General features: G+C 35.1%; 2 protein-coding genes across 5 annotated transcripts in view; both read left to right on the top strand.

The window, feature by feature from the left end:
• LOC149475002 (uncharacterized) overlaps window positions 1–3,611 on the top strand; it is a 29,071-nt gene extending 25,460 nt beyond the window's left edge. For all 4 annotated transcript variants that reach the window (XM_089713864.1, XM_089713862.1, XM_089713861.1 and 1 more), the window contains 2 exons: window positions 1,078–1,271; window positions 2,187–3,611. In XM_089713864.1, coding sequence (XP_089569990.1) covers window positions 1,078–1,271; window positions 2,187–2,264 — 272 coding nt within the window. In that variant the 3' untranslated portion in view covers window positions 2,265–3,611. The remainder of the gene's footprint in view (window positions 1–1,077; window positions 1,272–2,186) is intronic.
• A 15,506-nt stretch (window positions 3,612–19,117) lies between these two features.
• On the top strand, window positions 19,118–22,831 carry LOC149475001 (uncharacterized). Its single transcript, XM_089713932.1, has 6 exons — window positions 19,118–19,157; window positions 19,658–19,791; window positions 20,722–20,873; window positions 21,184–21,336; window positions 21,876–21,987; window positions 22,748–22,831. The coding sequence occupies exons 1-6, from the start codon at window positions 19,118–19,120 to the stop codon at window positions 22,829–22,831; spliced, it is 675 nt and encodes a 224-aa protein (XP_089570058.1).
• The last annotated feature ends 2,458 nt before the right edge of the window (window positions 22,832–25,289 follow it).

The following is a 25,289-nucleotide window of genomic DNA, read 5'->3' as shown; positions in this document are numbered from 1 at the left end:
AATTTTCACAAAAAGCTCTCATCGCACGGAGAGCTTAATTTTCACAAAAAACTAATAGCACGGCGAACTTAATTTTCACAAAAAGCTCTAATCGCATGGAGAGCTTAATTTTCACAAAAAGCTCTAATCGCATGGAGAGCTTAATTTTCACAAAAAGCTCTAATCGCACGGAGAGCTTAATTTTCACAAAAAGCTCTATTCGCACGGAAAGCTAAATTTTCACAAAAAAAGCTCTAATCGCACGGAGAGCTTAATTTTCACAAAAAACTAATCGCACGGAAAGCTTAATTTTCACAAAAAGCTCTAATCGCACGGTGAGCTTAATTTTCACAAAAAGCTCTAATCGCATGGAGAGCTTAATTTTCACAAAAAGCTCTATTCGCACGGAAAGCTACATTTTCACAAAAAAGCTCTTAATCGCACGGAGAGCTTAATTTTCACAAAAAAGCTCTAATCGCACGGAGAGCTTAATTTTCACAAAAAGCTCTAATCGCATGGAGAGCTTAATTTTCACAAAAAGCTCTAATCGCATGGAGAGCTTAATTTTCACAAAAAGCTCTAATCGCACGGAGGCTTTATTTTCAAAAAAGCTATAATCGCAGGGAGAGCTTAATTTTCATTAAAAGCTCTAATCGAACGGAAAGATTAATTTTCACAAAAAGCTCTAATCGCACGGAGAGCTTAATTTTCACAAAAATCGAGGGTTTTGAAATGGTAGTTTAATATGCTATTCGATGAATAAGTTTTATCTAAGCATTGAAAAATCGGCCCTAAATGTTTATTTTGAATTTTTATGAGACCAATTCGACACCATTCTGCATCAATCAAAAAAAGAATCAAGTAAATCGGTTTTCCCTACTGTATGTATCTGTATACTGTACTAGCGGTCCGCCCCGGCTTCGCCCGTGGTACATGTTTACGTTTTTTCTACATAAGAACCATCCTCGTACTTCAAGGAATATAATAAAAAAAGAATTATCGAAATCGGTCCACCAGTTCTCGAGTTATGCGCTTACCAACACATTTTGCGATTCATTTTTATATATAAGAAGATTTATATGTTGCAAACGGCGTCAGGTCGGTGCGGCACGTGCGGGCAGCGCTTCCCGCGCTACGAGCTGCTCCGGCGGCACTGCGCGGCCGCGCACCCGCCGCCCGCGCGCCTGCCGCACGCCTGCCACCAGTGCGGCAAGCGCTTCGGCCACGCGCACTCGCTCACGCGCCACATGCACAACCACGCCAAGCAGCTGTACCGGTGCGTCGTGTGCAAGGTGAGTGCGATACGTGTAGTCCAGGAGACATCGCACATTTTTGCACTTGATTACTATAAATAAAATAAAAAAAATAAAAAGTTCATTTATATGTTATTAGTCTAGGATACATCGCCCATTTTTGCACTTGATTACTGTAAATAAAATAAATAAATAAATAAACATTTAATCCAACACACACAAAAAAGCAGTAAAAATATAAACAACCACGCGAAGCAGCTGTACAGGTGCGTCGTGTGCAAGGTGAGTGCACTGCGGCATGTGTAACACGTGTCATAGTCCAGGAAACATCGACTATTTTTGCACTTGATTACTATGTATAAATAAAATAAAAAAAAATAAAAAGTTCATTTATTTGTTATTAGTCCAACTATAAATAAAATAAAAAATTCATTTATTTGTTATTAGCCGAGGACCCATCGTCCATTTTTGCATTTAATTACAATGAAAAAAAAAGTTCATTTATTTGTTATTAGTCCAGGATACATCGCCCATTTTTGCATTTAATTGCTATAAAAAAAAGTTCATTTATTTGTTATTAGTTCAGGATCCATCGCCCATTTTTGCATTTAATTACAATGAAAAAAAAAAGTTCATTTATTTCTTATTAGTCCAGGATCCATCGCCCATTTTTGCATTAAATTACTATAAATAAAAAAAGTTCATTTATTTGTTATTAGTCCAAGATCCGTCGCCCATTTTTGCACTTGATTACTATAAATAAATAAAAAACTAAAAATAATTAAATTTGTGTATAATTATTAGTCAAAATTGTCAGCTGTGATGTGTACCTATTTATTACCTATAAGCTATCTTAACTATGTAACAAATTTTATTACTGTGTATGTACAATAAAGAGTATTTCATTCATTCATTCATTCATGTAAATAAATAAATAAATAATATTGCCCGCAGGCGTCCTTCGCCCGAGCGGATCAGCTCGCGCAGCACTTGAACAGTCACCTCGCGAACTACAAGCGTCTCAAGCGATAGGCGTCTTGGCAGACTTTTTGAGAGCTAGCGATTGTTTTCCCATTTTGAGCCTTATCTCTCAGATGTTAGGTTCGAATTAGTATGGCGAGGTGTATTATGAACGTATTGGATCAACATTTGATGTTATTGAAGTGAAACTTCTTTATCGGGGTTGGAAAAAATTTAGTGTAACATTTTTTCGTTACGCGTGACATTTTTCCGTTACGCGCCATCTTTTTCTTATCCCTACCACGCGTGATTCGACGTATTTCTGTAAATTTGCATATTATAGTAAATTATTTTCTGAAAAATAAGGTCATAAAGAAGTTTCACTTCTTACGTGTGTGTTACGTGTGTATACTAGTACATGCACACATTTTTTTTTGGGTAGGATATAATTAAATTGGTCGTACTTTATGTACACTTGAAATATTTGATGGAATAAAACATGTTTTAGTCAGTTGTTGATCCAATAGGTATTTAATGTGAAGCAATAGCAAGTTGAAATTGTCAAGAAAAGTGATGAACAGAAAACGATGCGGCTCTCAAAAAAGTGTAGTGTTGGATGTTTTAAGTCATAAGTTAAAGTGTTAAGCTGTTAAAATTATAGGCCGGTTACACACGGGGCGTTTGTCCCGAGACCTAGGTGGGCGTGTTTTTTGTCTGTGTCTATTTTAGTTTATTTTTTCCACACTAGAACCAAAACTGCGACAATATCTATGTATAATATCGTTTTTGTCTCCTGGGTATATCTTATGTTAACATAAATTACATGTATGTAAATAAATATAACTATGAGGGTATGTACATTGTACATATATTGTGTAGTATTGTAACGTGCGAGGTGGGATTGTTTTTTATGAATAAAATGAACACTAATTGACAATTGTGGCTTAAAATTTGTTCTCTCATTTTTGTTCGAATAATTACAGAAATCAAACACATCGTGGATTGCAATATTACTTTTTAAAGTGAAACTTTTATTACATCGTCTCAAACTTTTTGGTCTGTGTAGCGCATGTCGCGTGACGGTCGACTGCCGAGTAGGTATAAAGCAGTGTTCGGAACCGTACGATAATTATCGTACAAATACGATAATTTTGTGCCTAAGTTTCACTTTTACCGTGGTTTCATAAAACCACACAACATTTTTTTTTGTATATTTATCGTTTTTAATATTGAAAAGTTTGTTTGTCTGTTCATCAAAACACCATAAAACGCAATCCCATGTTGAACGTGCATAGGTATAAATTAAGATACACGGAGCGTTTTAACCGCGGCGTGTTCAAGCTGTACAAGTACTATAGATAGAGTGGGACAGATAGATACTTAGGAAGATTTAAAAGAAATTATGTAGTACCTATGCAATAAAATGACCGCCTCCTCGGTACAGTGGTTGACGCGTGAGCGTAGAACCGAGGGGTCCTGGGTTCGATTCCCGGTGGAGACGAAAAAAAAAATGTCTCGGTCTGGCAGGACACAGAAGGCTGATCACCTACTTGTCCCTAAAGAAAAATCGATCAGTGAAACAGATGTATGAATAATGCATCTGCCCCCTACCCCACTACGGGGACACGGGACTTCACTTTATGCAATAAAATAATTGTCCCAAAAAAATTTAAATTCAAGAGATATTCTATCTCTTTCTAACTTGGAAAAATCTCTATCTACAGGGTGTCCCAAAAAGTAGTGATGAACGGAAGCTGGGAGGTAGAGGACCTAAAGGGCTATCCGAATCACCCCCATGTATGTTATGCGATTTTTCGTATTTTCGGAGTTATGACGTTTTTTTCAATTTTTCACCTATCGCCGAGTACGGTGATATTTTCACTCATGGTGACGTCAATTATTGCGGAAGGTGCTTGATTTTTTTTGTGTGCTAAGCTGAAAGATAGGCCAATTCAGTATGGTAACATTTACTATCGTTAGATCTTTGAATGGAATAAAAAAAAGAATTAAAATGCCAAGAAAGATAAAATTACCCAGTATGTTCTCCACTTCAAGGGCCCGTAAAAAAATAAAATCACATAAAAAAAGTTTTCCATTTGGCTTTTAAAAACTTGCTCTATCTATCAGGTAGCTACCCTGAAAATTTCATTTTATTATTCAGAAGGATTCAATCGAAAAATTGAAATCTAAATGAGGTAAGTGCAAAAATTGAATTAACATGATGATTAATAAAAACAAATTAAAACCAATAACAAGGTGTTTAATTACCAGAAATTTTTAAAATGACCCCGCTATTGCTCAGTGCAAGTGCGACATCACCGTAAAAAGTTGTCTTTTAAATGTCTGAATGCCCTTTTATCATTTTTAATGGTTTCTTCTGCTACTATGAATTTCCAGGTTATTTCGTTCAAATTGTGGCAGTCTCTCGTCTTTGTAGTATCCCCACGGAAAAAAATCAATAGGGTTTATGTCCGGGGACCGTCGAGGCCAGGCTAAAGGGCAAAGATACCCTGAAAGATGGATTGGTCGTTGCAGCCTGCGCATGCGCTGGTGACGCCTGCCTTAAAGCCTGGCCTGCACGGTCCCTCGACCTAAACCCCATTGATTTGTTTCAATGGGGATACTAAAAAGACCTCGGCTACTTGAGAGAATGCTACAATTTGGACGAAATAACCCGGAAATTCATAGTAGCAGAAGAAACCATTAAAAATGATAAAAGGGCATTCAGACATTTAAAAGACAACTTTTTACGGTGATGTCGCACTTGCATTGAGCAACAGCGGGGTTATTTTAAAAATTTCTGGTAATTAAACACCTATTTATGGGTTTTAATTTGGTTTTAATGATCATCATGTTAATAAAATTTTTGCACTTACCACATTTAGATTTCAATTTTTCGATTGAAGCCTTCTGAATAATAAAATGAAATTTTTAGGGTAGCTACCTGATAGATAGAGCGAGTTTTTAAAAGCCAAATGGAAAACTTTTTTTATGTGATTTTATTTTTTTATGGGCCCTTGAAGTTGTGAACATACTGGGTAATTTTATCTTTCTTGGCATTTAATTCTTTTTTTATTCCATTCGAAGATCTAACGATAGTAAATGTTACCATACTGAATTGGCCTATCTTTCAGCTTACCACACAAAAAAAAATCAAGCATCTAGCGCAATAAGTCACGTCACCATAAATAAAAATCTCATCGTACTCAGCGATAGATGAAAAATTGAAAAAAATGTCATAACTCCGAAAATACGAAAAATCGCATAACATACATGGGGGTGATTCGGATAGCTCTCTAGGTCCTCTACCTCCCAGCTTCCGTTCATCACTACTTTTTGGGACACCCTGTATAATACATGTATGGTACAAGCTTAATTCACTGTTCCCATATTTTAAGCAATTTTCACAATATGCAAATATATATTTAAGACCGCTTACATACGAGGCGGTTGTTTCACTAAAGAGCGTATTTAGATGAAACTAAAATTTACCAAAAAATTGCTTTTTATGTACCTACAAATAATTTTATCGTTATTTTTGCCACTGTTGAAAATACCCGGTTTGTTATATTATGAATTCTTTCAAGTTACTAAGTATAGTTGAAAATTAGAGTCCCAAATGTAGGTAGTTAATAGTAGAAGGTAGGTATGGGTTTCTGATTCAAATTTATATGATTTCTTTCGCTAAATGTAATTTTGTAGATGCCTGATCACTGTAACTTGTCCTTAAAGAATATCGATCAGTGAAACAGAATATGTATTATGCATCTAATCTATAAAAGAAAATAGTAAATATATGATAATAATTGTGTAATTTATTCAATTTTCTTCAAAAATTTCAATAAAATGCAAGATTTCGTTCAAGTTAAAATTAAAACTTGCTTCGCAACTTGACATCGGTTAATAACAACTTTAGTTTTACATGGAAGCTAATTAAAATATATTTTTCTACTATAAAATGTCCGTGTCGTTTTTTAAATATAAGTGATGATACATGCGAGCGTTTGGAACGCGGCGTTTTACAACACAGTACGTATAGGCGGTTGAAAAACGCCGCGTGTTGTTTTCTATTATTTTGTACCTATATATGTTGTCACTTTGCACTTAGAATTATGGTGTAACGAAGTGTATGCTTTTATCGGTGTGAATGTCGATCTAAAAAAGCTAGCGTAGCGTTTGAACTTACTAAACATTGACGTAACTGGGGCCTTAGACAAAGTAACAATTAAAAAACGATAACGAAGTTAGAAAAGGAAAAATGTATGGGATTGACATTAGATAGACCACGTGATCTAACGCGGCGTATGTCAATCCCATACATTTTTGCCTTTTCTAACTTCGTTATCGTTTTTTAATTGTTACTTTGTCTAAGGCCCCTATACTCGTAGTGAAAAAAGTGCTTTTATTATGGCAATAAATTACTTTTTAAATGTATAAAATAATGCTTCTTCCACACGAGGCCCTTTGAAATACTGCAACCGGCTCTGTGTAGACGAAACATTGTAATTACCTGTGTAACTACATCAATCTAGCTTTTTTAGATCAACTAAAATAACTTGTAAGGTTATTTATAAATCTGTTAGACGGTAACATTATATTTGTTAATTATTAATTATTTTGTAGAGAAATTGTGTTATAGTTAGGAATAAATGGAATTTTTATGGTGCGACAAGGACGCACTTATCGCGATGTCGTTTGCTAGAAAAGGACAAGAGTATGAAATGCGTTCAGAGTGTCTTTTAATGTGGCGATGGTTTTGTTAAGGACTAAAAAAGTGTAAATTTCGATTACGAAAAATGTGGTTAGTTAGAAAATACGTGTATCGCTGTCTCTTTCCAACACACTGTATTGTGTTATTTCCTTCTCTCTCTCGCTTGAGTCTTAACAATATGTGTTTTTTCGCACACGATGTAATACAATATGTATATCTCTTTCTATCCTTTTGAATCAAAATACGAAAGTATCTACTGTCCCTCTCTTATATAAAAATTGTTTTCGATTCTTTATTGAAACAGGTTTTCCTTTTGACTAAATCAGCAATAATATAGACTATGTTTATCAAAAATCTTTCTACTGAAAGAACTACCTATTCATATTTCCTAGATTAAAAATCATTTTAATCACTTTGTGTTACATTTTGAAGTTAATTCAAGTACTGTTCAATTTATTCATTCCTTCATTCGACTCTTACAAGCTAAGTAATAAGAGTGTCAATTTCAATTGATAATAACTCTTTTCACAATAGAATAAGGTCCATTTTCAAATGTACATATTTCTTTTGTATTACGTATATTTTTTTTTATATGATTGTGAAAATAATGTTTTTTGTCAAATATTGTCGAATAGATGTAGAGGATTTGATGTAATTTTCACGGATAGATAGTCGGCAGTGTAATAATTGTCAAATTGTTTTTCGAATTAATCGTACGGGTTTTTTTATGTACAGCTACAGATGGCCGAATTATTGGGAACACTTGATTATTAGTAATGTTTATGTTTTTATGTTTAAAATAATATAATGAATCTAAATTAAGTTATATAATATTATCTAGGAATTATTTATTTTACAAACAACCGCCCGATCTTTTGTTTTTTAAGTTTTATTTTGTATGAGTTTAATTCTTATCCAATCGCAGAGAAATCTTAGAAACGAACATCGTGAAAATCAACGATGCGATGTGACTAACACGACTTTATTTTGTGTAATATAATTATAATATTATTTACACATACGGAAATGAAATAAGGGTGTTTTTTATAAATAAGAAAACTAATAACGGTGTCTTTTTTCAATTACATGTGTGGTTTACAAAGAAATAATTATAATGGTACGTTATATATAAGTAACTAGCGGTCCGCCCCGGCTTCGCCCGTGGTACATATTTACGTTTTCTCTACATTAAAACCATCCTCGTACTTCAAGGAATATAATAAAAAAAGAATTATCGAAATCGGTTCAGCCGTTCTCGAGTTATGCGCTTACCAACACATTTTGCGATTCATTTTTATATATAAGATTATATCAAAATTAATTAAAAATCAACGCTAATATGAATTGTTCCTAATATTTTGGCCATCTACTGCAGATATTTGTTAAAATTATACGCATCATGATTTATATTATAATAGTGTTCCCATATATGTGTCCGGCAGTTTATTGTGTTTCACACTAAAATTGTAATGTTATCGAAATGTTTCCACTAAATATGCTCGTTAGAGAAAATGGCGACGTAACGTGAACGGGTGATGTGCAAGATACAGACAAACACACACACAATATTATTAATATTATATTATATTAAATATAGAGTTTTATTTAATATGTGTGTTTTATTTATGCAATCCCTGGATAGGTGAATTAAATCGAAGTAATTATCATCTCAAATACAATTTTTTACCTTTATGGGATGAAATTTGATAAAACCTGCATAGTTCTCGTTCCCGTTTAATTTCCGGGATAAAACCTATCCTATGTGTTAATCCAAGTCACCCTCTATATGTGTGCTAAATTTCATTGTAATCGGTTCAGTAGTATTTGCGTGAAAGACTAACAAACATAAATACATCCATCCTGACAAACTTTCGCTTCTATACTAATATTATAAAGCTGAGGAGTTTGTTTGTTTGAACGCGTTAATCTCAGGAACTACTGGTCCGATTTGTAAAATTCTTTCGGTGTTAGATAGCCCATTTATCGAGGAAGGTTATAGGCTATAGGTATTAGGTATATCATCACCCTAAACCAACAGCAGTGGAGCAATGCGGGTGGAACTGCGCGGCACAACTAGTTTATAATATTATAGTAGTAGGATAGAATAGGATTCTTGTATTACGTATTAATAATAATTACTAGCAAACCGGGCGAACTCCGTTTCGCCACCAGAGACACGTTTTCTTTGCTATAAACCTCACGGAGCTCGAGACCTTTCCAACGAATGCAAAACCGCGGAAATCGGTTCGTGCGTTCTGGAGTTATAGCGTCAGGAAGGAAAACCCGACTTATTTTTATATAGTAGAAAAATATGTACTTCTATAAAATAAAATAAGTTCAAATTCGATAAATAAATAGTGCAGAAATAAAATATTTGCAATACGCCGTTAAAGTTTTATCGTGTTATATCTGAAATTCATAAAAATGGTTGCGATATAGAAATGTTCTTCTTAAATTTGATTTTTGGTAAGTTTTTCTGAATACAAAATATATTATTGAATTCCCTACTATATTTATCTTAATACTAGCGGTCCGCCCCGGCTTCGCCCGTGGTACATATTTACGTTTTCTCTACATAAAAACCATCCTCGTACTTCAAGGAATATAATAAAAAAAGAATTATCGAAATCGGTTCAGCCATTCTCGAGTTATGCGCTTACCAACACATTTTGCGATTCATTTTTATATATAAGATATATAAATCTCGTGTCACAATGTTTGTCCTCAATGGACTCCTAAACCACTTAACCGATTATAATAAAATTCGCACACCATGTGCAGTTCGATCCAACTTGAGAGATAGGATAGTTTAAACATGTAGGTACCATGGGCGAAGCCGGGGCGGACCGCTAGTAATATTATAAATGCGAAAGTAACTCTGTCTGTCTGTTACGCTTTCCCGTTTAAACCTCTCAACCGATTTTGATGAAATTTGGCATAGACAATCTTTAGACCCTGAGAAAGAACATAGGCTACCTTTTATTGCGAAATATCTACCACGGACGAAGCCGGGGCGGACCGCTAGTACAAAATATATTATTGAATTCTCTATAAGTTACTTTTTCAAACCTATCTCATACCAATTATTGTTTACTAGCTTTCCGCCCGTGGATTCGTCCGCGTAGTCAAAGAGGAAACCCGCATAGTTCCCGTTTCCGCGGGAATTCCGGGATACAACCTATACTATGTCCTATCTCAGGTCTTGAGCTATCTCTGAACCAAATTTCATGCAAATCGGTTCAGTGGAACTGTTGAAAAAAAGAGAGTGTGTGCCGAGCATACATGTCAGAAGTGAAACTTCTTTATCTTTAGCAAGATTAAAAGATACCAAAATCGTCGCCTTACTCCCATGGTGTGACCGTATTTCGCTGACGCAACCTTGGAATATTTTTATTCTCAACGCGCCTAAAGAAGTTTCACTTCAAAAACTTTTAAAAGTTTTAAAAACATTTTATCTGTGGAATTTAACAATATGATAACTACAATATATTATATAAATAAATTAATTACAATATTCTAAAAATAATTATATAAGTTTTAGGTTCATTCCTCAAAGCCAACTGTTACTTAGAAGATTATACACCAAGTCAAGACCACGCAATCGAACTTATAAACTTTTTAGATTTACTAAATAACAGGGAAGTTGATAGCAATCAGTATGATACTCGAAAGAAATCAAGATATTTGGAAGGTAAATTTTTGAAGTGAAACTTCTATATCGGGGTTGTAAAAAAATTTAGTGTAACATTTTTTCGTTACGCGTGACATTTTTCCGTTACGCGCCATCTATTTCTTATCCCTACCACGCGTGATTCGACTTATTTCTGTAAAGTTGCATAATAAATAGTAAATTATTTTTTGAAAAATAAGGTCATAAAGAAGTTACACTTCTTACGTGTGTGCACTAGTACACGCACAATTTTTTTTTTATTTAGTTTACAATAGTTTAAATTAGATTTTTTTTTGTTAAAAATATTCACGAATGATTAAAAATATTCATCTTCGGCTTATTTGGTTTGTAATACATTTAGGTAGTATGTACTAATCTATCTATAGTAGTAGTAGTTCCCGAGATTAGCGCGTTCAAACAAACAAACAAACTCTTCGCTGTATAATATTAGTATAGATTATCACGCTAGGACCAATCGGACCCGAGCAATGCGTGTTTTGTAGGGCATAGCTAGTCTATTATATAGTACAGATCGCGGGGCGAGAGTTTCGCTTTGACCGTTATTGCGCAGAAATCAGAAATTGGGTATCAACGTGCAATTAGCGGGGTGCGGGGTGGGGAAAAGTATTGTGTGCGTTGCGCAGTAATCCCCTCCACCCGAAGGTCAAAGCCAAACTCTCGCCGCGCGTACTGTAATAACATCTATTTCAATTCAGAATCATCACAAAACAACAACAAAATACAGGATCTAATAAAAGTATTGCAGAAGAACTATTATATCGATAATGAAGATGATAACAAGGATAGACTACATTACATTAGTAATCCTGAAGTTATTGATGAATATAAATCCAATTTGGATAAAAAGAGGTTCGTATTTTTACCTATTTTAATGTTTGACTTTATTCGAGTAAGTATTATAATAAGAGATATGTATTAAGGCTTATACATGCGCTAATAACCTTGACCATACTTGACGGATCTCAAACCTCTCCCGCTGCACCTTCTTTTTTCCTCGCATTTTGTATTTAAAAAGATACCAATCAGTGAAACAAAAAATCCTCGTCAGGGACTGTTGTGTAACTGATAACATAAAATTTTCAGAGCTCTAAGTCAGCAGGTTACGAAGTTTATAGAGTATTTGCGGAAAAATCGATGACCGCACGCACATTTTTTTTCTAGAAATCTATTAACTTTGGAAAAAAGTCCTCGCGAGCAATTAAAGATCAAAGACCATCCTATTTTATATATTTTTTTCGGTATTGTACTTTATGTTGTACCAGACTTTATAGAGGTTGAACCATAGTCGAAATTGCCGGGAATTGCCGGGTAACGCCTTAAACATTTTCACTGAGTTTAAAGGCGATAACATCTTTATAAGTTTACTAGATTTCCACCCGCGGCTTCGCCCGCTTTGTCTAAAACCTAATCTATACTAATATTATAAAGAGGAAAAGGTATGTATGTATGTATGGTTTTCACGCATAAACTACTGGACCGATTTTGATGAAATTTGGCACACATAATCTTTAGACCCTGAGAAAGAACAAAGGCTACCTTTTATTGCGAAATATGTACCACGGGCGAAGCCGGGGCGGACCGCTAGTAAATTATATAGTTACTGAAACATTCCTCGAGACCTACGTTCTATTTATTAAAAAAACCGCATCAAAATCCGTTGTGTAGTTTGAAAGATTTAAGCATACAAAAGGACATAGGGACAAAGAAAGCGATTATTTTATACTATACTAGAGGTCCGCCCCGGCTTCGCCCGTGGTACATATTTCTCAATAAAAGGTAGCCTATGTCCTTTCTCGGGTATCAAAATATCTCCATACCAAATTTCATGCAAATTGGTTCAGTAGGTAGTTTAGGCGTGATTGAGTAACAGACAGACAGACAGAGTTACTTTCGCATTTATAATATTAGTATGGAAGTATGGATTGTAGCACAGACTAATAATAATATACTACGTATACAAATTGTAGTTAGTTATTCTCACGAAATTGTTTTAGATTGTCACCAGAACTTTATAATGACGAAGAAGAAAAGAATTTGAAAGAGATACTACAAACATTAAGAAGAAATGCCGTGTTTCGTTTGAATAAACGTAAGATATATAACTATATTCTACAATATCATCTATAATTCTATAGTCTATAGTCTATACTAGTAATATTACATAATATTATAAAGCTGAAGATATTGTTTGTTTGAACGCGCTAATCTCCGGAACTACTGGTCCGATTTGAAAATTCTATCAGTGTTAGATCCATGCTGGTGAAACCGCAGAGTACGATATATTATTATCATATTAGTTTATGGTTACGGTCAAATTGTACAGTAAAGTCATAATATAGAGATAAAACTAGAAGGGAAACTTCATACAACACGTTTCAAATGCTAACGCACACAAGGAAGCGTGTTTACGAGAATCGTAAGGGTCTTACTAAGGGTATTCTTATATATATGTCAATAATTGTGATAATGTGTGTGTATGAGCCATTTCCAACGTGTTGTATGAAGTTTCCCTACCGGTTGTATCTGTATATTGTGGTTAAGTTGTCAGTAAAACTAGAAGAGTTAAGGTAAAAAGGTATTGTAGTGATGTCTTTCTGTAAACTGAAATGATGAAGAAGATTGTAGATATAATGAAAATAAATATGTAAATATTTCAGGACTATTTTCACACACGGCACGATCTGATCCCATACTAAGCTTTCGCTTGTGTTATGGAAACCAGATGGCTGATAAACATACATTATAATTTGAAATAAATACTTATATAGATAATTTACACCCAGATACAGAGCAAACATCAGCTATGATCAAATATTTGCCCTGGGTAGCAATCGAACCCACGACCTCTGGTTTGGAAGGCTAACCTGTCAGTCTAAATGGCTAAAAAGCTTTCTGTATGTTTTATTTATTATAAAATTAACAAAATTACATAATTTTCAGCTGAAGACATCTCTGGCAATGCTGTTGCACTCAGACTTGGCAAAAAAATCGGTCAATCGTTAGAAAATATAGATGATAAACCAAAATATAACGATTATAGTGACAAAGAGCATTATCCAAAGAAAGATACAGATTTCAATGCAGTACGCGATACAATAACAAAAAAATATAATTGGGCAGATAGTTTAGAAACTGTTAAAAAAGATAGAAAGAAGATCAGACAGAAAAAGATTGTAGTAGAGAAGACTAGACCTAAATTGAAGTTTAAACCTAAGATTGCACAAGATTCGCTACCTTATAAAAAGATTAAGAAATATACGTCATACGGACGAACATCGATACCTTATGTTGGTAAATTGGGTATTTATGAGGAGAAATAAATGAATGATTTACTTCTTTTATTTTATTTATGTTCTTGGATAACATACTGAGACTTAGGGCGCTTTCCACTAATAATGTGCGAGGATGTGTAGCGAGGAATGTGTTTATGAATAACCAATAGTATCGCTTCAAACTTCAAACTAAATGAAGCGATATGATTGGTTATTTACAAACACGGTCCTCGCTACACATCCTCGTACATTATTGGTGGAAAAGCAACCTTATTCTGATTTCCTTAGAGACTATAGTTTATCACAAGTTGTCAGTTGTCATAATGTTTGCTCTTTCGTATTAAAACCACTGATCAGATTTGAATGATATTTGGCAGTAATGTAGCCTATGTTATTTTATTAATCATCACATAATATATGTTAATTAAATATATACTAGTAGGTAATTGCTGATAACAACAAGACGAATAATAAAAATTTACGCTGTTTTTCAGTGCTTACTTCAAGTTATGGATCCAAGAAAGAAAATAGCCTTTTGCCATATATCTCTTTTTGTTTATTTTGTGTATTAAATTAACTAAAAAGTTACATTCAATTTTTATGTCATTTTTAGTGGTAGTAAATATAATATTATTTATTTCTTTCAATACTGACTAAGTGTAGTATATTAGTGAGGGTACACACAAATAATGTCACCGATCGTATGTCAGTTTGTTGTGTCAAATAAAAGTGATTGCATCATCCTTGTGTTTTAATATAAATTGAGCCTCAAATACCATAATTGGCGACGAGGAAATAGTAATTCACACGTGAAAAAGTACAAAGAATACAGTGAAATATGTCTTTTGTTGGAAATGCATCATTTGGCAGCAATCTCACATTCGACCACCGCGCGCAAGAATGGAGTATATTCATTAGTCGTTTTAAGCAGTATTGCACGGCTAACAGCATTGATGAAAATACAGACAAAGCCGGGGTGAAGCGCCGCGCGTTGTTGTTGACAGCGTTGGTAGAAGACACTTATCGCGTCGCTAAAGATTTAGTATTTCCTTCGGATTTAGAAAACATCGAGTACGCCACACTCGTACAGAAGTTAAACGATCATTTTATCTCGAAGAGAAGTAGTTTTGCTGAAAGATATTTGTTTTATAAGGCTGAACAAAGACCGGGGGAAGATTTAACTGAATGGGCGGCGCGAGTACGACATTTAGCGCAACATTGTGGCTTCAAGGGCGAATTGGACACAGCACTACGTGATAGATTTGTATTGGGTCTAGTAAATGCCAAAGAAAAAGAAAAGTTATTCGCTGAGAATATCGATAATTTGTCTTTCAACAAGGCGTTGGAGATGGCATTAAGCGTGCAGTGTGCCCGCTTGGCATTGCAAAGTGCTGATTCGGCATCATCGGCGAGTTTGCAGCCGGGAGTTGAACGAGGTCCGGTTGGTGTGTTCGCCGTCCGTCCCGGCGCCCCCGGGAGGGCGGCCTGGGGCCCCAGCTTCAGTGAGAAAGTGTTATGTGTAGTGTGCGGTGGTAAAGGCCATTCAAAAGAGCAGTGTCGTTTTAAAAGTTATAGTTGTAATAAGTGCGGTAAACAAGGGCATTTACAACGAGTTTGTAACGTTAATGTTAAGCGTAATAATTATGTAGAAATGCACGGCGAGGACTCTGAAGTTGGTGAGTTATTTAATATTAAATGTTTAAATGGAGAACCTATGCGTCTTTCGGTGTTGTTGGATTCGTTAAAGTTTATTTGTGAAATCGACAGCGGTAGTGCAGTATCCGTTTTGCCATATCTTATTTATGAAAAATATTTTAAACGTAAACTGTTGTTACAACCGAGTAGTGTGGTGTTTAATTGTTATAACGGGACTAGAATTAACCCATTGGGTTATATTTGTATGAACGTTACCTATGATAATATCGTTAAACCGATTAATTTTTTTATTGTAAACACACACAAAAACCAACCGATACTTTTAGGCCGTGATTTTATTTCTATTTTTAGTTTGGAGTTTAGTTCGTGTAACTACAACAGTTTAGAATCAAACGGACTTGCAGATAAGATTTTAAATAAATATTCTGTACTTTTTAGTGATACCTTAGGTACGTTTAATAAATATAAAGTGACTTTAAAAATCAAACCAGGGAGTCAATTGAAATTTTTTAAACCTAGACCGGTGCCGATTCCATTGAAAACTAAAGTGGAGGCGGAATTAAATCGTTTACTTGATTTAGGTATTTTGGAAAAGGTTGATTACTCTGATTTTGCAACACCTATCGTTCCCGTTTTAAAACCCGACGGTAATATAAGAATTTGTGGGGATTTTTCAGTAACTTTAAACAAAGTGCTGTACATCGATAATTATCCGCTGCCTAGAATCGAAGATATTTTTTCTAAATTACACGGAGGGTTAGAATTTTCTAAGCTAGATCTTTCTAGGGCTTACAATCAATTATTATTAGATAATTCCAAAGAATTGACATGTATCAACACTCATTTGGGTCTCTTTCGATACAATAGACTGGTTTTTGGTTTATCGAACGCTCCGTGCATTTTTCAGCGTACTATGGATCAGTTATTGGTGGGTATTGAGGGAGTTTGCGTCTTTTTGGACGATATTTTGATAACGGGTCCTACAAAAGCATTGCATTTGCAGAGATTGGAGCTGGTTTTGAGTAGATTGCAGGATGCGGGTTTACGTGTAAAACGAGAGAAATGTAAATTATTTCAGACGTCTATCGAATATCTCGGTTTCGTCATAGATAAAAACGGTCTACATAAATCAAAACAAAAAGTTGAAGCTATTTTAAACGCAAGTTGCCCAAAGAACGTTAGTGAGTTGAAATCTTTTCTAGGTATGGTAAATTATTATAGATGTTTCATACCAAACACATCGAGTGTTTTGGATCCGTTACATTTGTTACTAAAAAAAGATACAAAATGGTTTTGGGGCCGTGAACAGAATGAGGCGTTTTGTAGAATTAAACAAGAATTATCTTCGGATCGGGTGCTGGCTCACTTCGACCCCGAGCTGTGTACGATAGTGACGGCAGACGCGGGGCCGGCGGGGCTGGGCGCCGTGCTGGCACAGCGGCAGCCGGACGGCGCTGAGCGGGTAGTGGCGTATGCGTCGCGGTCGTTGTCGTCCGCGGAGCGTAATTATGCGCAGATTCAGAAAGAGGCATCTGCTATAGTTTTTGCAATAAAAAAATTCCATCATTATTTGTACGGTCGTACTGTTCCTTTCACCTTACGAACTGATCATAAGCCTTTGTTGTCGATATTTGCATCAAAAAAGGGTATTCCCGAACTCGCGGCGAACCGTTTGCAGCGATATGCGTTGTTTTTATCGGCATACAATTTTAATATCGAATATATTAATAGCAATAACAATGTTGCAGATTTTTTGTCTCGATCGGTTCTAGAAATTCCGTCTGAATCTGAATGTGATTTAAATACAACCGACTCATGTTCATACGTTAATTTTATTGCGAATTTATTTTTAAAACCTATATCTTTTAACGAAATTAAGAGCGCCACTGAAAATGATAATATTTTCATTAAAATTATAAATTTCATTAAGCACGGTTGGCCTAAAAAGCTTGCGGATGTAGATTTAAAACCGTATTTTATGTGTAGAAATGAACTTTCATATGAAGATGGTTGCATTATGCGCGGCCATAAGATTGTAATTCCTACCATTTTACGTGAACGTTTATTGAATGAATTGCATAGTTCTCATTTTGGAATCGTTAAAACTAAGAATGAAGCGCGCACTCGTATGTGGTGGCCTAACATCGATAAACATATTGAGCAAAAAATTGGTTCATGTAGTATTTGCAATGTTTTTCGTAGCAGCCCCCCGCGCGCGCCCCTCGCCCATTGGTCCTACCCCGAGCGTCCTTGGGAGCGCATTCATTTAGATATGTTTTCGTTGAACAATAAAAATTTTTTAGTAGCAGTTGATGCATATTCTAAATGGGTAGAATGTTTTATTATGTCAACGACAGATAGTGAAGCGGTGGTATTGAGAGTCAGTGAAATGTTTAGTAGATTTGGTTTAGTTAAAGTTATAGTGACGGATAATGGAACTAATTTTTGTTCAGCTTATTTTGAAAATTTTTGTCAACGCAATGGAGTAAAACATGTAACCATTGCACCGTACCACCCAGCGTCTAACGGTCAGGCCGAAAATACTGTGAAAACATTTAAACGCAGCATTCAGGTGATTTTAAACGAAGGCAGCTCCAAAATGTTGGTTGATAAATTATACGAATATTTATTTAATTATAGAAATTCGGCTCACTGCACTACCGGTGTCTCTCCCGCAGAGTTGATGTTTGGCCGTAAGTTACGTTGCCGTTTAGATTTACTTTGTGAACGTAGTACGGTGGCTGGTGGCACTTCACCAACCTCAGAGTCTTTGTCAAGTGTCATTAAGGATAATGTTCATGCTAAACAGATTTCACAAAGTAACGCCTATGGGGGTCATCGTAAAATTATATTTAAAACCGGAGATGAAGTTTTGTTTAAACACTATTATAAAAATGGAACCAAACATACTTATAAATTTGGTATAATTAAGAAAAACATTGGCTCAAGGATGTATTTGGTTTATGTACCAGAACAAAATGTCTACGTTCGCAAACATATAGACCAAATTTTGATTTATAAGGGTTCTAAAAAATACAATGAACATGTTTCTGATGATGTGAGTTGCTTCGGGGACTACACTTCTAATGAGGTGACTGAATCTTCAGTTCCTGGGGAACATGTTACGGAACAAGATCCACCGCAATTGCAGGGGGTTCCTCATGATTCAAACGTCTTGTCATCGCCAGCTCCTCAACAAGAACAGGTAGAGGAGGAGAGGAGTGAGTCGGTACCAGTTGGCTCAGATTCTGAAGGAAGCTCTGTCACTACTAGCGTGAGTTCTCCTTCCGCCCCTATAGACCCCCGGAGTGACGATCAGTTGACACCTCGTAGATATCCTTTGCGTATACGTAAAAAACGTAAATTTTTGTAATACCTAGTCATTAAGTTGTAACTAAAGGTGGAGGGATTGTAGTATATTAGTGAGGGTACACACAAATAATGTCACCGATCGTATGTCAGTTTGTTGTGTCAAATAAAAGTGATTGCATCATCCTTGTGTTTTAATATAAATTGAGCCTCAAATACCATAATTTTACTTTTACATCGTAAAATATACGATAAAATTCGAATAAACGTTTTACGTGGTTCAAAAATGATTTCAGTACACTGGTTTGGAATAGTGTGTATATTAGGTAAGTTTTATTCATAATTCATATGAATAAAAACATACTTCTCTATAAACACCTTTTCATCTTGCTATGTTGAATTAAAGGTGGTCGCAAAATAAATTATGGTCGATATTTCATACTAGCAGCGCTTCGCGGTTTCACTCGCGTGGCTCCGCTCCTGTTGGTCTTAGAGTAATGATATATAACCTATAGCCTTCCTCAATAAATGGGCTATCTAACACCGAAAGAATTTTTCAAATCGGATCAGTAGTTTTTGAGATTAGCGCGTTCAAACAAATAAACAAACTCTTCAGCTTAATCTATACTAATATTATAAAGCCGAAGAGTTTGTTTGTTCGTTTAAAAAATTCTTACGGTGTTAGATAGCCCAAGAATCGAGGGAGGCTTTTATAGGCTAGCTATCATTACGCTAAGACCAACAGGAGCGGAGACGCGGGTGAAACCGCGGTGCACAGTTAACTAGTATTAAATACATTGTGATTCATAAATTATTATTTTTTTAGTATTACTAAGTGAATCTAGATCAAGAAAATACGATGTCGATTCTGAAGCTAGAAAGATTTACGGTCAAGATTTGAAGTCAGTTTTACTTCGATTCAGAAAAACTCCGGATTACATACAAATATTGAATGAAGAAGTAAGTTGATTATTTAACACTAGCTTTCTTCGCCCGCGTTTTCAAAAAAAAACCCGCATAGTTCCCGTTCCCGTGGAATTTCCGGGATAAAACCTAGCCTATGTCACTCAGAAATGATGTAGCTTTCCAACAGTGAAAGAATTTTTCAAATCTGCCAAGTAGTTTCGGAGCCTATTCAATTCATACAAACAAACAAACAAAAAATCAAACCTTTCCTCTTTATAATATTTGTATAGATAATTCCCTACTTAATATAGATAAATTAAGTTATAAAAATACTCTGTGTTTTTTACTTATGATCTAAGGTATTTTACAATGAAAGACGACAAATCACTTGGCAACCCAGTAAAATGCGCACAGCGCGCGTTTTTTTTTTTAAATTCTTATTTGTATTCCATAGGGATCTTTATAATATTCATGTGAGAGTAAAAGCATTCAAATTATGAAAACTATGTGTGCGTGTTCTAGTGTACACACGTAAGAAGTGAAACTTCTTTATGACCTTATTTTTCAAAAAATAATTTACTATATGCAACTTTACAGAAGTACACGAATCAAAGATGGCGCGTAACGGAAAAATGTCACGCGTAACGAAAAAATGTTACACTAAATTTTTTTCCAACCCCGTTAAAGAAGTTTCACTTTAAAAATGACTTATTATTTAACGAATTAAATATATAGTTTTATATGCTTCTTGACGCAAAATTGTTTCTTTAATTTATGACAAAAAAACAAATGTCTTACCGCAAAAAACTTTAGACAGGGTTTAACTTTAAGCGCGGGTTCTCTTAAATCTGGCTATGTCGTATTTTACATAGACAACAATTAAAGAAGAATTAAAGTGACAGATCCCTGGTTTAAAGTTAGGCTGTGTTTAAATTGTTTTGTGGTAATACCACAGACTTCTAATGTCTATCTTAAATCTTTCAGCTGTCAACACTACACGAGAAATTAAAAGTGGCTATGCTCCAGTATTCATTCTACTACGGTAAAAAACTGAAGGAAAGGGTCGATCAAGTGGTGTGCGATAACTCGACGAATGGGGTGCTACGTACACGGTCGACTAGTGGAGATTATTACACGTACATGATTTTTTTGATATGACTTATGACTTGAAATATATACTTAATATTATTAAGCTGACGAGTTTGTTTGTTTGAACGCGCTATTATCAGGAACTACTGGTCCGATTTGAACAATTCTTTCGGTGTTAGTTACCCCTTTTATCGAGGAAGGCTATAGGCTATTATCATCAGACGGAGACCAACAGGAGCGGAGCAATGCGGGTGAAACCGCGGCGCAAAATTAGTTATTAGATATTTTTTCACCAACAGTCTTCATGCCCACGCTATTCGTTCGTCTCATCATGCTACTTTTATGTAATTTCAACAGCAAATACATCGGCATCCACCGCAAGCCAATAGTACGACAGCACACACACAACATGTCCGGTGTGGAACGACTAGAGCAGTACATCAGATTGAACCCCACTCTATCACTTAATATGAGGAATAGGATGGTGGACCTTGGCTTTGAATATAGTGGGTGAGTTGACATTGATTTTGACATTGACAGTGACGTTAACAGTGACTTTGACAGTGACACTGGCAGTTAACATTGAGCGGCAAATTTCTTAAGCGCTGGTCTTCACCTGCGCAGAAGTAAAAAATATGGTATTGGGCAAGATTCAAAGATACCAAAATCGTCGCCTTAGGGCGTATTCAGAAAGAAAGCTTGAAACTTATAAGCGCTTATCGGCGCTTGTCATGTTCATATATTTTCCTGTCATTTTCCTGTCAACTGACAGGAAAATATATGAACATGACAAGCGCCGATAAGCGCTTATAAGTTTCAAGCTTTCTTTCTGAATACGCCCTTACTCCATGACATGACGGTATTGTGCGACCTTGAAATTTTTCTCTCAACGTGCCGTAAGAAGGTTTACTTTAAAAATTTTGATATAATTTTTACAAGTAGATACTAATTAAGAACGTTTACCGCAGATTCGGAAGGTCATTTCTACCACTACCTAGAATAATCGTCAAAAACTAAATACTCTGTTTAAAATGTAATTATTTCTTCAGGCTTGCAATCCACGGTATCATCAAATCGATATCGCCTGATGATAACTCAATGTCCACAATGCAGGCTATGGACGCTTCAGAGAAAATATATACTACACATAGTTCGCATCAAGTAAAGTATTATTGAATTTTTCAAACACTTTTACCATTCCAAAATTCTTATTCGGATTTTTTGACCCAATAAATTTAAATAAAAAACGTAAATTTCAGTACAAATCTTTCCTCTACTAACATAATGGTAATGCTAAAGTTTGTATGTTTGTTATTGTTACTCCTTCACACAAAAACTGCGGTCAACCGATTACAATGCAATTTAGCACACATATCGAGAATAACTTGGAACGCGAACTATGCGGGCGAAGCCGCGGGCGGGATCTGACATATAATAAAAGTATTCATCTTGTATACATTTACTTTTACCGTGATTTAAAATATGTAATAGGTATATTACTTGTATAAGTAGTATATTATTATTAGTCTGTGGTATTACGTATGTTAAAACGATAAATTAGTGGTAATCAAGAAGCTTATATCTAATACACTGGAGATTGCACTATGAACGTTTACTGTTTACTTGTCACGGGAAGGTATGACCTTGAATGACGCCTGGTTGTTTTTTTGTCCCTTTCACACCTAACTTGGCAAGTTGGTGTGAAAGGGATGAAGGTACAACCAGGCTTCATTTAAGGTCATACCTTCCCGTGACAAGTAAACGTTCATAGTGCAATCTCCAGTGTATTAGATATAAGCTTCTTGGTGGTAATCAAAATAAGTGTTATATCAGCTGTGCTTATAATTTGTCTGATTTTATTAATTTTGCTTACTAGATGGCTCTGTTTTTATTTACTAAAATATGTTTTATTATGTTACAGGTAACCCGATACCCGACAACGTTGGAAACTACAGAAAACCCAGCATTATACAGAAACTTTAATAAAGATACTCGTCATGTCTAATTTTTGTTTGTTATAATAAAAATTATACACTTAAATTGGATTGTCTTTTATTTCATTATAAGTATTGTAAATAGGTGTTTCTTTTATATCACTAAAGAGTTAAAATATAAACACAAAACACTCGTCATTTAAAAAAATTTGATTGATTTTTTTCCAAAATTAAATCCGACCAATGTCAAGACATGCCCATTGCCCAATCGAAAAGAAAAAAGTTTATTAAAATCGGGCCACACTGTTAAGTTATGTGAACCACCTCTGTCTGATAAATAACATAATTTCTAGTTGTTTAATTTATAATATGTATATTGTATATATCCATGATAAATGATAATTGCCTGAGATTTAAAACAAGTTGATAAAAAGTTAAATGTCAAAAAGAAATAGATTTTCAATGAATCTACGCTACGCATTATGCTTTTCCAGTTTCCACCAATAATGTGCGAGCACAGACTAATAATAATATACTACGTGTCCGAGGATGTGTAGCGAGGAATGTGTTTGTAGATAACCAATAGTAATTGTGAAAGAAAACATCGTAAGGAAAATGGCATGCTAAATAATCAAAAGTTCGACGCAAGAAGCTTATATCTAATACACTGGAGATTGCACTATGAACGTTTACTTGTCACGGGAAGGTATGACCTTGAATGACGCCTGGTTGTTTTTTTGTCCCTTTCACACCCTTGGCAAGTTGGCAAGGAACAACCAGGCGTCATTCAAGGTCATACCTTCCCGTGACAAGTAAACGTTCATAGTGCAATCTCCAGTGTATTAGATATAAGCTTCTTGGTTCGACGACAATATGTGACATCTGCCGCCGCCGGGCGCCGGCCACCACGCTGGCTGTTGCTGCTGGATTATGGCCTGTTACCTCATAGGAGGCCCGTGTTCCTAGTAGTGGGAACATAATCTTAATATAAATCTCGTGTCACAATGTTTGTCCTCAATGGACTCCTAAACCACTTAACCGATTATAATAAAATTCGCACACCATGTGCAGTTCGATCCAACTTGAGAGATAGGATAGTTTAAACATGTAGGTACCACGGGCGAAGACGGGGCGGACCGCTAGTATTAAAATATGGACTGATGATGATGAATACAAATTATTAGGCACCCTTATCACTTAAAAGTGATCTCTTCTAATCAGAAAAACTATTGGCTATCACTGATTTAGCTTACCGCCCGCGGCTTCGCCCGCTTTGTCTAAAATCTAATGAATTATATACTAAAACCTTCCTCTTGAATCACTTTATCTATTGAAAAAACCGCATCAAAATCCGTTGCGTTGTTTAAAGGGACATAGGGACAGAGAAAGCGAATTTGTTTTATACTATGTAGTGATAGGTACATAGGTACGCAAAGTGCAGAATAATATTATTTCATTGAAATTGCAATTATTGACGTTATATCAACAAAATATTATACACCTTTATCATAAAACAAACACAGCTGTAATTCATTAAAATAATTAGTTATCGATAAGTTGAAAAAAAAATAAAAATACGATTGTTATTTTATACGAATATAAAGAAAAAAACATGTTTGTATATACTTATAATTGTTTTTATTATGTATAACTATGAATATTTATCCATACTAATATTATAAATGCGAAAGTAACTCTGTCTGTCTGTCTGTTACTCAATCACGCCTTAACTACTGAACCAATTTGCATGAAATTTGGTATAGAGATATTTTGATACCTGAGAAAGGACATAGGCTACTTTTTACCCCGGGAGATAGGATAGGTTTTATCCCGGAAATCCCACGGGAACGGGAAATATGCGGGGTTTTCTTTGACTGCGCGGGCGATGCCGCGGGTGGAAAGCTAGTACTTTTACCCACTCTAGCTGTGCCCCGGTTTTACCCGCATTGCTCCGCTTCTATTGGTCTTAGCGTGATGATATATTGACTATCTAACACCAAAAGAGTTTTTCAAATCGGATCTGTTGTTCCTAAGATTAGCGCGTACAAACAAACAAACTCTTCTGCTTTATAATATTAGTAGGTATACTAGCTTCCCACCCGCGGCTTTACTCGCTTTGTCTAAAATATAATAAATGATATACTAAAACCTTCCTGTTGAATCACTCTATCCATTAAAAAACCACATCAAAATGCGTTGCGTAGTTTTAAAGATTTAAACATACATAGGGACAGAGAAAGCGACTTTGTTTTATACTATGTAGTGAAGTATGCTCATCAACATATTCTAAAAAAACTTACCTCTAGTCACAGTGGAATTATTGAAGAACCAAATTATTAAATTAATTTTCCATAGTATATTGTTTTAATTATCAATAATGATTTACGTACCATCTGTGCTAACAGCATTGTAATTTTTTTATATATAAGTCGACAACAGAAGTGCAATGTATTATAATTTTTAATTTTAACACGTATCATGCGTTTAAAAATTGTATTTCTGCTGGGTTTAGTAAGTACAACTTGTATA

The sequence above is a fragment of the Colias philodice genome, chromosome 31 (genome assembly GCF_061535455.1).
Source record: "Colias philodice isolate Cphi_HAF_F1 chromosome 31, ilColPhil1 Martin Lab GWU primary, whole genome shotgun sequence".
Lineage (NCBI taxonomy): Eukaryota > Metazoa > Arthropoda > Insecta > Lepidoptera > Pieridae > Colias > Colias philodice.
The sequence above is the reverse complement of the archived record's forward strand: the minus strand, read 5'-3'. Positions and strand labels throughout refer to the sequence as shown.

What these genes read in the sequence shown, in the direction of transcription:
- LOC149475001 (XM_089713932.1), top strand. Translation starts at nt 19,118, where the DNA reads ATGATTTCAGTACACTGGTTTGGAATAGTGTGTATATTAG. An exon ending in TGGAATAGTGTGTATATTAG is followed by an intron (nt 19,158 to 19,657) that starts GTAAGTTTTATT and finishes TTATTTTTTTAG; the next exon opens with TATTACTAAGTGAATCTAGA. An exon ending in TACAAATATTGAATGAAGAA is followed by an intron (nt 19,792 to 20,721) that starts GTAAGTTGATTA and finishes TAAATCTTTCAG; the next exon opens with CTGTCAACACTACACGAGAA.